The sequence below is a fragment of the Cavia porcellus genome, unplaced genomic scaffold (genome assembly GCF_034190915.1).
Source record: "Cavia porcellus strain 051 isolate PalLab524CR breed Dunkin Hartley unplaced genomic scaffold, mCavPor4.1 scaffold_17, whole genome shotgun sequence".
Classification (NCBI taxonomy): Eukaryota; Metazoa; Chordata; class Mammalia; order Rodentia; family Caviidae; genus Cavia; species Cavia porcellus.
Window position 1 is genome coordinate 1,985,449 of NW_026947500.1, and position 12,619 is coordinate 1,998,067.

At 38.9% G+C, this 12,619-nt stretch overlaps 1 protein-coding gene across 11 annotated transcripts in view; it reads right to left on the minus strand.

Moving 5' to 3' along the window:
- Window positions 1–12,619, minus strand: part of Mecom (MDS1 and EVI1 complex locus) — a 533,468-nt gene that overhangs the window by 52,772 nt on the left and 468,077 nt on the right. For 8 of the 11 annotated variants that reach the window (XM_013145501.3, XM_013145498.3, XM_003463516.5 and 5 more), the window contains exon 3: window positions 5,244–5,378. In XM_013145501.3, coding sequence (XP_013000955.1) covers window positions 5,244–5,378 — 135 coding nt within the window. Of the gene's footprint in view, window positions 1–821; window positions 1,742–5,243; window positions 5,379–6,540; window positions 6,648–8,174; window positions 9,102–12,619 lie in introns of those variants that run through there. The other 3 variants (XM_013145502.3, XM_063229012.1, XM_063229014.1) reach the window with 3 other exon arrangements.

The window sequence follows — 12,619 nt, forward strand, 5'->3', positions numbered from 1 at the left end:
GCCAGTCTCTGGGTATTGCCAGCTGGCATTCATCTTAAAACAGCAGAACTTAACTTTGGTATAAAAGTGGAACTTGACTTAAAAGCAAAGCAAATGCCCAAAGCCAATAATAATTTTGACATCAAAAGAAATCATACAAAATACAGACAGAAATCCTTGTAAATGAAGAGAAAAATTAACAAATTACCTGACAGTAGAGGCAAACATTTTTAAAAAGTGGGAAGACATTAACAAATGACATTTTTTATTTTTACACAAATCAGCATTTACCTTGCTGTTTTGCACAAATTGTATTAATTAAATGATGCTGGAAAGTAGGGTTTTTTTCCTTAGTAAAAAGCCAAAGAAAGTAACTTAGTAACCGAGCCATAATAAATTTCCAACGACAATACCATTCTAGTGTACCACGCTCTGATAGAACCTCACAAGAACTCACAAGAACCTAAGGAGAGTGAAGCGTGTGCACCAAACCAGCCATGATCGTCCTGGAAGCAGTTAAAACTTTACAAGGTAAAGCACAAATGAGAACAATGCCTGCCCCAACTGAAAACACTATAGAGCCTCGCTGCTGCTCACTAACCACAAGGGACCTGGCAGGATCCCCTGCGTGAATTCTGACTTTGTGTTCTCGATGGGGTACTCATTCTCAGTTTTTTCAAAATATGTAACAGATATCAGATAATCTCTTATTGACACATTTCTTCTTATTCAGAGTGAACAGGAGACTTCTCTTACTTTACTTACTACATACCAGCTGTCAAGGGCCTGTTTAAAAATGAAAGGACTTATCACCTTGTGTAAATGACAAGATTAATAATGTCTTGAGTTTCTGAGAACTTTATTCTTTATTGAAGACCATGTTAGAGCAGGTCAGGAGTTTAAATGAAACTGTGGTCATTCCAAAGGAGCAGAATACATTACATATATAAAATATTACCCCCAAAACATGCACCCAGATCATCCTCATTGTCGTAAGTGGAAAGACAGGTATTAAGTTTAAAAAGTCATCTTTACATAAATTGTGTCTTCATGACCTCCTTGATTATAACCAGTATGTTTTTACCGTAAAGTAATGCCAGTTATAAAACTCCTGGGTCCAGAGAACTATTCCACTAGTAAACAAAATTTGTGAATATGTTCAAAGATGAAAAATGGCATTTTTGAGAGTAACAAGCAGTCAGTGGGCAGCCTTGCCTTTGATCTGGGTGAAAGATACAGAAACGTGGGCTTAAAAGGGGGTATATTGAAGGATGGGAGGAAGAGCAAGACCAGGGTGAGACTAAAGCTAAAGAAATGCGTGACATCCACCAATCAGTATGGCTTATAAAGGGAAGATATCTACAAGACTTCAGAGGGAAAGTTATCAAATATCCAGATTTTTAAAAACTCAGTAAATCAGGGCTGGGGATTTAGCTCAGTGGCATAAGCACCTGCCTTGCAAGCAGACGGTCATGAGTTCAATCCCCGGTACCGATAAAAATGAAAAAGACAAAAAAAAAAAAAAAAAAAAAAAAAAAAAAAAAAAAAAAAAACAACTCAGTAAATTATTTAGATGTTTTTGCTACTTATTAATTCCATGGGTGTTTCAGATATACAGGGAACCTCTGAAAAACTGGTAAACCATTTTCATGCCTTCTCTGTATATTGGTCCCCTTGAGGACCTAGTGTGGAAGAGTTTTCCTCATTCAATTTTCTGCTTTTGCTCCCGCCAGACTCTATGCCTCAGGGACAGTTCTTGCTCCTGAAAGCAACCAAGGATAACTTTAAATTGGTAAAATATTAAAGTGCTTTAAGTGTTGTCTTGTCTCATTACAGCTTAACCACTGTGCCACAGATGTAGAACTCTGTAGTACTATGTAGTATGGTACAGATACTTTAAGGTATAGTAGGGAAAATAATTAGAACATCAGAGATCAAGGGCCTTGGGTGTTTCTAAGGGTACTACTGTTTTATGACTTGAGTGTCACTGTGGTGTCAATTTATTAGTGTTTTTAGTGTGGCCTTCCTTTATAGAGATAAATTACTATAGTTAAAACATTTTCAGGAGGAATAACAGTATCGGTCAGACTAAAGCTATTGAGAAATTATGAGTCAGCAGTGATGCTTGTGCTTTCAGAATTTCTGTCTCCAAATAGATCACCTGATCCCACAATGATTTCTAAAAAGAGAAATGAAGGAGACATCTAAAATCACACAACTGGAGACTTTCTGGGCAGCACCTTCCAAAAAGAAAAGCTGTCAGAGCCCATTCTGGCCTGAAATAAAATCTGAAATAAAATAACTCAAACAAATCTATTGGAAAATTTAAACCAAGGAAAATCACCTCAGATGAAAATGCTTGTAATAAGGTACTGGGGAAATGTTAGTTGAACAGTCTTTGTTTTTCTTGTTATGATATAAAACAAATTAAATTTTTAACAACTTTGCTTAAAAATCAAAATGCACACAGAACCATCCCCTCCCAACAACTCAGGTATGGATTTTATCCAACATATAAAAGAATCCCACTACTACCAAGCTATCATTTTTGAAAGCATGTAGATTTCTTTTTATGGAGCTCTTCCACATCATTATAGAAATGATTCAAATTTATTCAACTCAATTAACAATATTATAATTTTAAAATACATATACATATATCTTTGCAAAAATATATATACATATATCTTTACACTTTTGTTCTTATAAACGTTTTCTTTGCTAGATTATCTAACCATTACCATGATTAAATTGTAGTTGATTCATTTGAAATTTTTTTCCTTTTTGGAGTCTAGGACATATATGTATCATGTTATTAAAATTAATTTTACAAACCTGAGCTCCTTCAAAGAATCAGAATGAAATACCTTTTATAATTTCCTCTAAAATGCTATATTTGCTTTTGTGTTGTATAGGTGACTTGACACCCTTAGTGTTTAATAATTGCTCCTGATCCAGGGTCTCTTTCTATGTTTGGATGTTAAATAATATCACACACGGTGAGAATGTTCATTACGTGGGACTTGTGCTTAGTCACTATTTGGCAATTCCTATTCCTCATGGAAAAGAGAGTGAAAAAACAGAGCAGGAGAATCTCTTTAGTCAGCTCTTTTATCATTGTACCTAGTCCAACATTCACATTTCAAAGTTGTCCAGAATAGCTAGTCTTAATTGGCTTTTAGAAAATGTATATAAGCTTATGATATGCTTTTAATACATGCATACTCTATTTGGGTGTCTGTTCTCCTTTGTCTTGTCAAGTGAGCTCAGTATGATTACATACCTATCGCACGAATCTGATTTTTACCTTTGACTTTCCTCTCTTGTTGTTTATGGGTGAACTTACTTGACAATGCAATATCAATTTCACAATTATGTTATTTGATATGTTCTCTGTAGCCATCTTAGATTTTTGCCACCATAACATAGAAATTTAAAATGAGTAAAGAAATAATATGTGTCTAATGTTGGCTTTATATGTTTGTTCAGATTAGCTATTTTCCCTGGTTCATCAGTTAAAATAAGTAAACATGTGCTTCATTAAGGTATGAAGGTAGGATATTTTCTTTGAAAAAATAATACTTCTTACAATATGTACTTTTAAAATAACTATGGTAAAATTACAAATGCCTATTCTAATGAGCAATAACATTCATACTTAGGAACAGTGAAACAGTTTTCCTTTTTAATGCAATCAATATTTCCAATGACAAGAACAAATTTATTATAAAATAATATTAGACACATAAATATTAAATGAAAATACGGCTATATGTGGGTTTATATTGGCTACAAGTCCCATTCTTAAGTCGCATTTTCACTAATTCAACAACTATTTTTTTCTTTCTCTGGAAATAAGTCCTATTGTCAGTAAATAAGAACAGCAGATAATTATTATGATATAATTGTAATATTTCACTCTAAAGGTATTTGAGACCTCTAGTTCCTTTTATAAGGAAAAAGAGTTTCTTATTTATAAAAACTATCTCCCACATCTACAATAGTGAGTACTCAAAAAATGTTTGTTGCTGATGGTGATAGTATGAGAGACTTGGGATATTAGCTACTTATAATAAATAGCTGATTTAATAATGCTTTCCTTTGTCAATAACGCTTCATGTTTTCTTATGGCAAAGGGAAAAACATCAATTCATCAGTTTATTATTTTTGATGTCTGTTGAAGATTTTAAAATGATTCTTACTTAAATCTAATTTTACAATTTACTACTTCTTCTATAGTTTAGCCAGTAAAAAATTATCTGGTAATTGGTAAAATGCCAAAGAAAAATTTCATAATGATGAGTGAAAGAGAGTCTTAGACCATATTAGGCTAGCTTTATTTAGCAGCTTTCAATTGGAAACATCTAAATTAAACTTTTTCTTGGTGGTGATCTCATAGTAGATTTTCCAGGCACCCATTGCAATATGGTCTTGAAAACATATTTGATTTACGGAAGCATTGCGTTAAAAGAAATAAATGATTATAATATAATTAAATTCTAACCAAATGATGTTTACAAAAGAAGAAATTGACAGACTAAAATAAACTTACTATTTTAGATATTGCCATACTAAGTTAAAAATTCATGATCTAATGTTATTAAGTATAAACCATGTTTCATGATGATGCCATGATCTTTATTTCATAGTTACTTTATTAAAGTCCACCTCCCTGCATGGTCCTCCATACTGTCACAACATGATTTCCAACAATGGTATTTTAACTTTTTCACATACACAAAACAAACAGTATTCTGACTATTCTAAAAGTTTTCACTTAGACAAATCAATATAAATGAATAATTAGATAAGTTGACTGATGTCATATATATACCTACTATTTCAAAGAAAACTATATATTTCAAATATATTTCTTCCAATTTCTGCATAAATTCACAAAGTATTTTTATTAGCTCAGTAATTTCTGTGAATATACCTGCTGTGATGGTAAGGGAAAAAATGTAAAGAACACTGAAAAATAAATAAGTACTTTGTTTAAAAATCATTTCATTTACACTAAGAAAACTGGAGCATTTATGAAGAGTACTAGGACAAAGTGAATAAATTACCCAAAAAGAGTAGTCCTGGAAGAAAGTACTGAAGATGACTTTGTTTTGCGTTTTCCTTATATTTGTGCATCACCTTCTATCATATCAACAGACAGGCCTCAGGGGTCTACTGCAGCACACTGTTATTTTTATTCTTCAGGCTTCACTGATACTTTAATGTTCTCAAAGAAAGACAAGAAAATCTTTACAACATACCTGATCATTTATCTGGCATGCAACGAGGTTGTGCTGATCATAACAGCCAGCGAACCTGATGTACTTGAGCCAGCTTCCTACATCTGGTTGACTGGCATCTATGCAGAACTTGACATTGCAAAACTCATCTAAGATCTAGAAGGGGGAAGATAAGAACAATCAATTGCCATTTTGCTCCATTCATGAAAGTGATTGGTTTCTTAAAACATTTCTTTGAAATGTATATGCCCCCTTTGCATCCTTAAAAGAAGAATGTCAGACAGCATGCATATTGAGGAAAGAATAAGAAGTTATCTGTACATGACAATATGCTTTTTGAAAAAAAAAGAATAAAGCTACAAGTAAATGAACAGTTTCAAGACATGCTTGTTTTGTTGTCATGCATGACTGAGTGTTCAAAACTTAAGTTTATCAGATTCATCCTTAAAAAAAATAATGTTAAGTGCACTCATTAATATTTTCTGAGCTAAGCAGTCAATATTTTGATTTGGGTAACTAAGTAGCACTTTAGATTTTGATAGTCTTTTCATGGAGTTTGTATTTTCACATTTTTATATTTTAATTCATTTAAAATTATAATGTAAATATTACTAAATTTCCCTTTTCCAGTTTGCATTTTCTCACCATGAAACAATTAAATCACACATTTAGTTGAAGGACACTAAACTAAACTAAACTAAAGAGAAACATGCAAATTATCCATACATAGGTAAACAATCATGCAAACTATGGCAACCTAAGGTTTTAGCTAATACATGCCAATACATATTTATGCATTATGTTCAGTAAGCAAATTAACAAAACTGACTTGTGAATAAGTAAATATATATCAATATGCTCCAATATATTGCCATTATCATTAATGGTTGTGTTTTGTTATTTTTCACATTTGGCCTGTATTGAATGTTAATATTACTTAGGACAATTATGAACAAAAATTGGAATGAGAAACTTTCATTGATAAAGTTTTGTGTACTTAAACCAAGCTATTCTGATTCCCCCTAAGCAATGCCTTAAACATCCATACTAAAAGTTTCAGTCTTGACTTGATGGTGGACAACTACAAAGGCTGGTAATGTTATGTCAATCAGCTAAAACAAAGTTGAGGAAGTTTCCTATCAAAAACTAAACGATGCAGTCTAGAATGCAAATTAATGAATCATATAATTCCTGCAAAACTCTGCTGCATTTATACCAATATAAAGTTAAAACTAAAGTCTTCAGTATACAGACAAAAAAATAGTTTTGCACAGAACTCAGGTAATCACCCAGTTGTAAGCTCAAGTCATTAACTCACCATAAACTTCAAGAGGAACCCAGTGTCCTGAGGGCTGTAGGCCAGGGAAGCTAAGAATAAGCCCTTGGACATGGGGCAGCTGAAGGGCAGTGAGCAGTCCCACAATTTAAAAGGAAAAATTGGAAACAGAGGACAGAGATAGTAATTGCTACACACACACACACACACACACACACACACACACACACACGCAGGTCCTCATTTTCAAGGACACTTCTTCACACTAAATACAAGGAGTCATACCTAAATATCTTTTCTAGTGAGAACAAATTTTAACAGTTTCCCACTTATACAATTGCAGACTTTAAGATATTTCTTAACCTTCATGGCTAAGTAACTTAAAAAGGAATTTTGGATTTCTCCCTTTCCCACATGTGGAGAAGACACATAAATTACAATACAGTGCACACTTGTACTGAATAAAATGCTGGGGTTGTTGAGTTTTGTTTGTTTATTTTGATTTGATTTCTAGTTGACCTTTTATTGTTTTCTTGACTAGTGAAAAAGTAGGCAGGTATACTGACACACTAGAGAAATATTTAAGAGAGGAAATAGAGTGAAGCCAGGGAACACCAGTTCCATCTCATATTTGCAGAGAAGTGGAAAACTTGTTAATTTCAAAATCAAGACGCATCCATCCCCCTGGCTTTCCAGCATTCCATCTTGCAGAGGAAGGGAGGGCAGTACTACATACACTTCACATAAAAAATCCTAGGTGTAATTTTATTCCGCGTTAACATTACTGCCACTGCCACTGTCAACAGCGAAGTTAATTTTTAAAAAGATTCATTTCCAAAGAATGTCTTTTTTGCATAATCTATTACATGATTATTCAAAGATATCACCTACATGTTAACTTTCTTACTCAATATGCGCGCCTCAAAACAAAAGCTTAATTTTCTTTATAAATGCCCCCTCCTTCCCCAGGTGAACTATTCACTTTTGATTTGCAATAGTAGAACTGCAGTTGTCTCCCAAATGTTTTAATTGTCTCAGAAACCTTGAATAAAATAAAACAAGGCATCTTCTGTCATTTCATCTAATACACTTTTTTTTTTAAAATGCTGTCAAGCTCCAAAGATAGCTTTAAAAAAATTCCTGTAGGTGGATTTCTGAGAAAGGCCCTTTCAAAAACTCCACAGCAAAAGGGAAAAGGGGGAAAAATCCCCAGCGCCGAGCCAATGGGTCCGAGAGTGACTTTCTCGAGAAAGGAGCCCACGAGGTTGGACAGCCGGCTCCCACTTGGCACGGCAGAACTCGGCCCAGCGACTCCAAAGTGGCGTGGCGGGTGCCAGGAATTCAGACTCTGGCAGACCCCACCTTCCGCGTCCCGCCGCCGGCCGACAGACCCGCGGAGGGAGGGAGGGAGGGAGGCAGCGCCAGGGCAGGAGGCCGCCGGCGGCCCGCGACCCGGGCCGGCCGCACAGCACCGGGAGCCGCGTCCCGCCGGCGCTCGCCCGCCCGCTCGCGGGAGGAACAAGGAAATCGCGGCTCGCGGCGAGATAAGCGGGGCTCGGCCGGGCCGGCGGAGCGCGGGGCGCCGCGCGGGGGCACCCCGACAGGGCGTGCGGGCCGGAAACGTCCGAGTGACCGACTGTGCACATCGCCCACACTTTATTTTTAAATTCGCTTACCTTAAGATTTCTGTGGCCTCAACTCAGCAATAAAAAGGCAATCACAGAAGAAATAAAACAAAATAATCGGCAGCCCTCAAGCTCATGCACGAAAATCCTTTCAAACGATCCCCAGCAACATTTTTCGAGTTGTTTTTTAAAAAAAGCCTCGCGTCTCGATTTCCAAACGGGTCTCTGATAACTTTGTCCGTCTCTAGGATCTGCTCGCCGGGACCACGCGTTTCAGATTTATTGTCCTCCACCAGTGTATTTTAGGACCAGAAATGAAGTCTTCTGTCGTCTGGGTGACCGGGGTGGGTGTCTTTTGGTTTTTGTCCCCCTTCCTAAATGAGCTCGCAGCTATTCCTTCTGGTTCACATCACCTCCCTCTTTTCTCACTTTCTCTTGCTCTTATCAGCCCGATGTGTAATGAAAGTTATCTGAAACCCACTAAAACTTCTTCCACTTCTGGTTCCCAAGCCCGAGGGGGGCGGACAGGCTGGAGGAGGAGAGTTTGCGAAGGTGGGGTCCGGGGGGCGAGGGCAGCGCGAGCCCCGCTCTGCTCCTTCCCGGTCCCGGACCCTCCCGGACCGTCCCCTTTCGCAACTCCGAGCTCAGCCTCCGGGTTTCTATTTCATGAACTGTCTCTTTAAAGAAGATCTGCTCGGCCATCCAGAAAGAAGCCGGGGAGAGGGAGAAGCCGCCTAGAGTGATCGGAAGCTGGGCTCTTCTTTCAGTAAATTTTAAAGTGACAGCAGCCTCCTCGGGCAGGAGAGGTCACAAAAAGGTCGCCAAGACCCAAGTCCTACAGGGGCAGACTGGTTTCGGATGCACCATCCCCCTTAAACATGTAGATTTCTCCGGGTAAACAACCAATGGGGAGGTCTCGCCAGACAGGATTTCTTTCCCCAGGGAAATATCCTCTGTGTCAATGTCCTGAAAGCACAAGTGTGATTGTGTGTGTGTGTGTGTGTGTGTGTGTGTGTGTGTGTGTGTGAGAGAGAGAGAGAGAGAGAGAGAGAGAGAGAGAGAGAGACAGAGAGAGAGAGAGAGAAAATGGGGGATGGGAGGAGAGGGGCGGAGGGGCATCAGGGGTGCGAGGTTGCGCGCACGGGGCAGGCTGGAGGGTGGGGTGGGGCGCAGGAGAGAAAGAAGATGAGGTTTAGGGTAAAGGGAGGCTGGCTCCTACTGAACGTAATTAGTTCAGAAATTCTCAGCCAATAGAAGTCTCTAGAGTAAAAAGTTGACATAGATTCCCCGTTTTCTGCTAAGTATCTTTTCGATATTTTTAAATTGAAATTTCAAATTTATCCCCACCATTCTTAAGTCAGCAGAAAGGCTTGTTAAAATTTTAAATCGCAATTTTTTTCCTTTGAGGAAGAGATTTTAAAATCTGAAACATTATTTGCATATAACTCGCCCAAATAAAGTATTACGGGTTTAGGAATATTGAAGACTGTCTGGTGAGTTTTGGCCATGTTCTTTGATAAATTAATTAAAGCACCATGAGAGCCCAAAAGTAGAATTAAGCAATTTGACAACCCAGATTATTTTTAAACTTCTAACACTACAACTGCTCCAAAAAAATGACTGATCAGTATTACATTATGTTTAATAACTGATACATTTTTTATTAATTTCTATCAATATAAAACAGAAAAGACACTAGAGGAAGGACAGTGGGTGCCGCACAGGGTCTACCTCTATTTGTAGCCAATGTTGGAAGAATTTATTTAGCCCATCATCTGGGTGGAAATAAAGGCTTTAATCAGAAAACGTCTTAAAAACAAGTGAATAGAATCCAACTTCTTTCCAGCTCAACAATGGAAAATTAAGCAAACACAGCAGACTAGTGGCACTTGCGCAGGGGAGGTGGGGCTGGCCCAGGGGCTCAGAGCAAGCCGGTGTTAAACTTTTATCTGCCAACCGGGACAGCACGAGTGCCACCCAGTTTTTGTTTTCTCCAAGTGCAAGTAAACGTGAAAATCTAGTAGATCTATACACCCCCCGCCCCCCGCCCCCTGAAGCCGATTTAAAAACAAAAATAGTAACAAAAGAGAGATGTGGGAGAGAGAAAATGACAAGATGTGGTGACTAATTCGTTTTGGTGGCCTGTAATCTGTGACATTGAACTGTTATTTCAGATAATGGCCATTGTTTGAGGGAAAATCGCACAGCAGTGGTAGGTAGGACAGGAAAAATCCTTTGTAAATAACCTAAAACCCGGTCAGATATTCCCATAGAGTTAGGCGCTTGAGAACCTTTAAGAGCCCTGGGTTTGTAGCATTGATTTCCTGCCCTTCCTAAACTTGCCCATTGTGGGAGCTTTTTTTTTTTTTTTTTTTTTTTTTTAATTTAGCCATAAATTGGACCGGCTCGAGCTATGAGCTGTTCTATTTTCTTCCTGTCAGGATGAGGGATTTGTTTTATGATGCATTGTGTATTAAATACAAGTAATCTGGGGAACCGATTGCTTCAGACAGTGCGGCCTGATCAGGGGGCCTGAGAGCCCAGAGCCCTAAGCCTCCCCATCCCTCCCAGCCCAAGCCCGGCCCAACCCCGCAGCCCCCGCCTTCTTGCCCTTTACAAGACTGCTTTGAAAAGGAGGAAACGTCGGTGGGGAGACAAAGGTCATGTGGAATCAGTAGCAAGTCCTAGCTAAATTAGAATTTCGTGGAAAGGGCCTTCGAGTTTTCCCCTAATATTGGGTACGAGTGGGGGAGGCGGGGCGGACTCGCAAGATCTGGATACTTGCAGGTATGTCAGGCAACCGGTAGATGGCGCTGTGCCCCGAAATAAAGAGCAGCGCCTGCGGCTTCAGCCACCCAGGTGAACCCGCCGCTGCCTCCTCGGAAGCCGAAGCCGAAGCCGCAGCCGAAGCCGAAGCCGAAGCCGAAGCCGAAGCCGAAGCCGTCCGCACCCTGCGCCGCAGGAGCTGCCCGCGCTTCCCGGCGTGCAGGCCGCCGTGCTGGCCTGGGTTAAGGCTGATTGTACCCAGGAATTTCTCCAAAGCCCAAGAATTAACACGTTAAAGATTTATCTAGAGATTTCATCATTATCATTGTTGATTAATATCGTCGTTATCGTCATCGTCAGTCGTGTTCTCCACTGAACTAAATGTTAACAAATACCAAAGGAAATCATCATAAAGATCTGGGCAAAAGAGGCTAGCAAAACACGGCTTCTCCATCTCTGTCTCTCTCTCTGCCTCTCTGTCTCTTCCCCCTCCCTCCTTTTACCCTATTGCCCCTCTCCTTTGGTTATGTAACAGTAAGTTCACAAAAGGGAGAGTCTTCTCACTTTTTCCTGACATAACTTGAAATTTGAAGAAAAGGTCCCGAAATCTCAGTTAGCTAGGTGAACATTTTTTACTCTTGTAGGGACCCTCTTCCTCTTAATAATAATCTCCTAGGAGGGACCTCCCCCCATCAAATGAAAATAGGCTGACGCAAGGTTTTTGCGAAGGGCTTGTTTTTCTCTCAGTAGCTTGGTCTCCACTGGAAGATATCTAAGACAAGGAACCAAATACCACCACACTTTATTCCTTGGGATTTCAGGTGAAATCTGTTTACAGTAGTTCCCAGTTACAAATTAATCTGCAAAAGCCGATGTCTGCTCAGCTGTAATAAGTAGCATGCATGTTCTACAGTATTTAGCACTGCCCTTGAAATGGACTATTAAAAATAATGGCTTTACTATAATCTTAAACCAGCTTTAATCTGCAAACCTGTATCAGGACAGATGATCTAAATATTCAGGGGAACAGACCGGATGAAAGCACAAACTCTAACAGGTATAGCTTTGGGGTAGGGGGAAATGGTGTCTCATCAGCAGTGTATTAAAAGAATCATATTTTTAAAAGATTTTTTTCTAGAAAGAATTATGGTGTTTTCTTTATTGCTCTGTTAATTGCTGTTTACTGGGTAAGAGGCACTGGGAAAACTGGTGGTTTGAGTGTGAACTGATAGATTTTCTGGAAGCTGTAAAGATCCCCCTTTGGCTGATCAGGCAGGGCTGCGGTGGGAGAGGTTAATGTGTTTTCTTCCCAGTTTGAAAAGGGCATAAACCCTTCTCAGGCCCCTTTCTTCCTACCCCAGCTGTGTGGATTGCAGAATCTTTTAAAAGCCCAAAGATTTCCAATAAGGCCACTGCTCTGCCTTCATTGTACCTGTTTATTTAAAAAAGTCAATATATTAGTTAAAGCAGTAAGAAGTTAGTGCTCCAGTATTCAAGTGATTCCCACAGGACTGTAAACTGATGCCTCTTTTAAGCCTTAAACTTCGTGGTCGTCCCAGAAGTAAAAGTTCTGCTAATGGAGACCCTATGGGCATGGTACATTCCAGCACATCATTAAAGGAAAGAAAAGCAGTCCAGCCAAAGCCAGATGAAATGACTGCACTGTCCACTTTTAATAGGCTTCCTGCGGACAAACAGCACTATAACACTCTGCAGAGGACAATATTTAA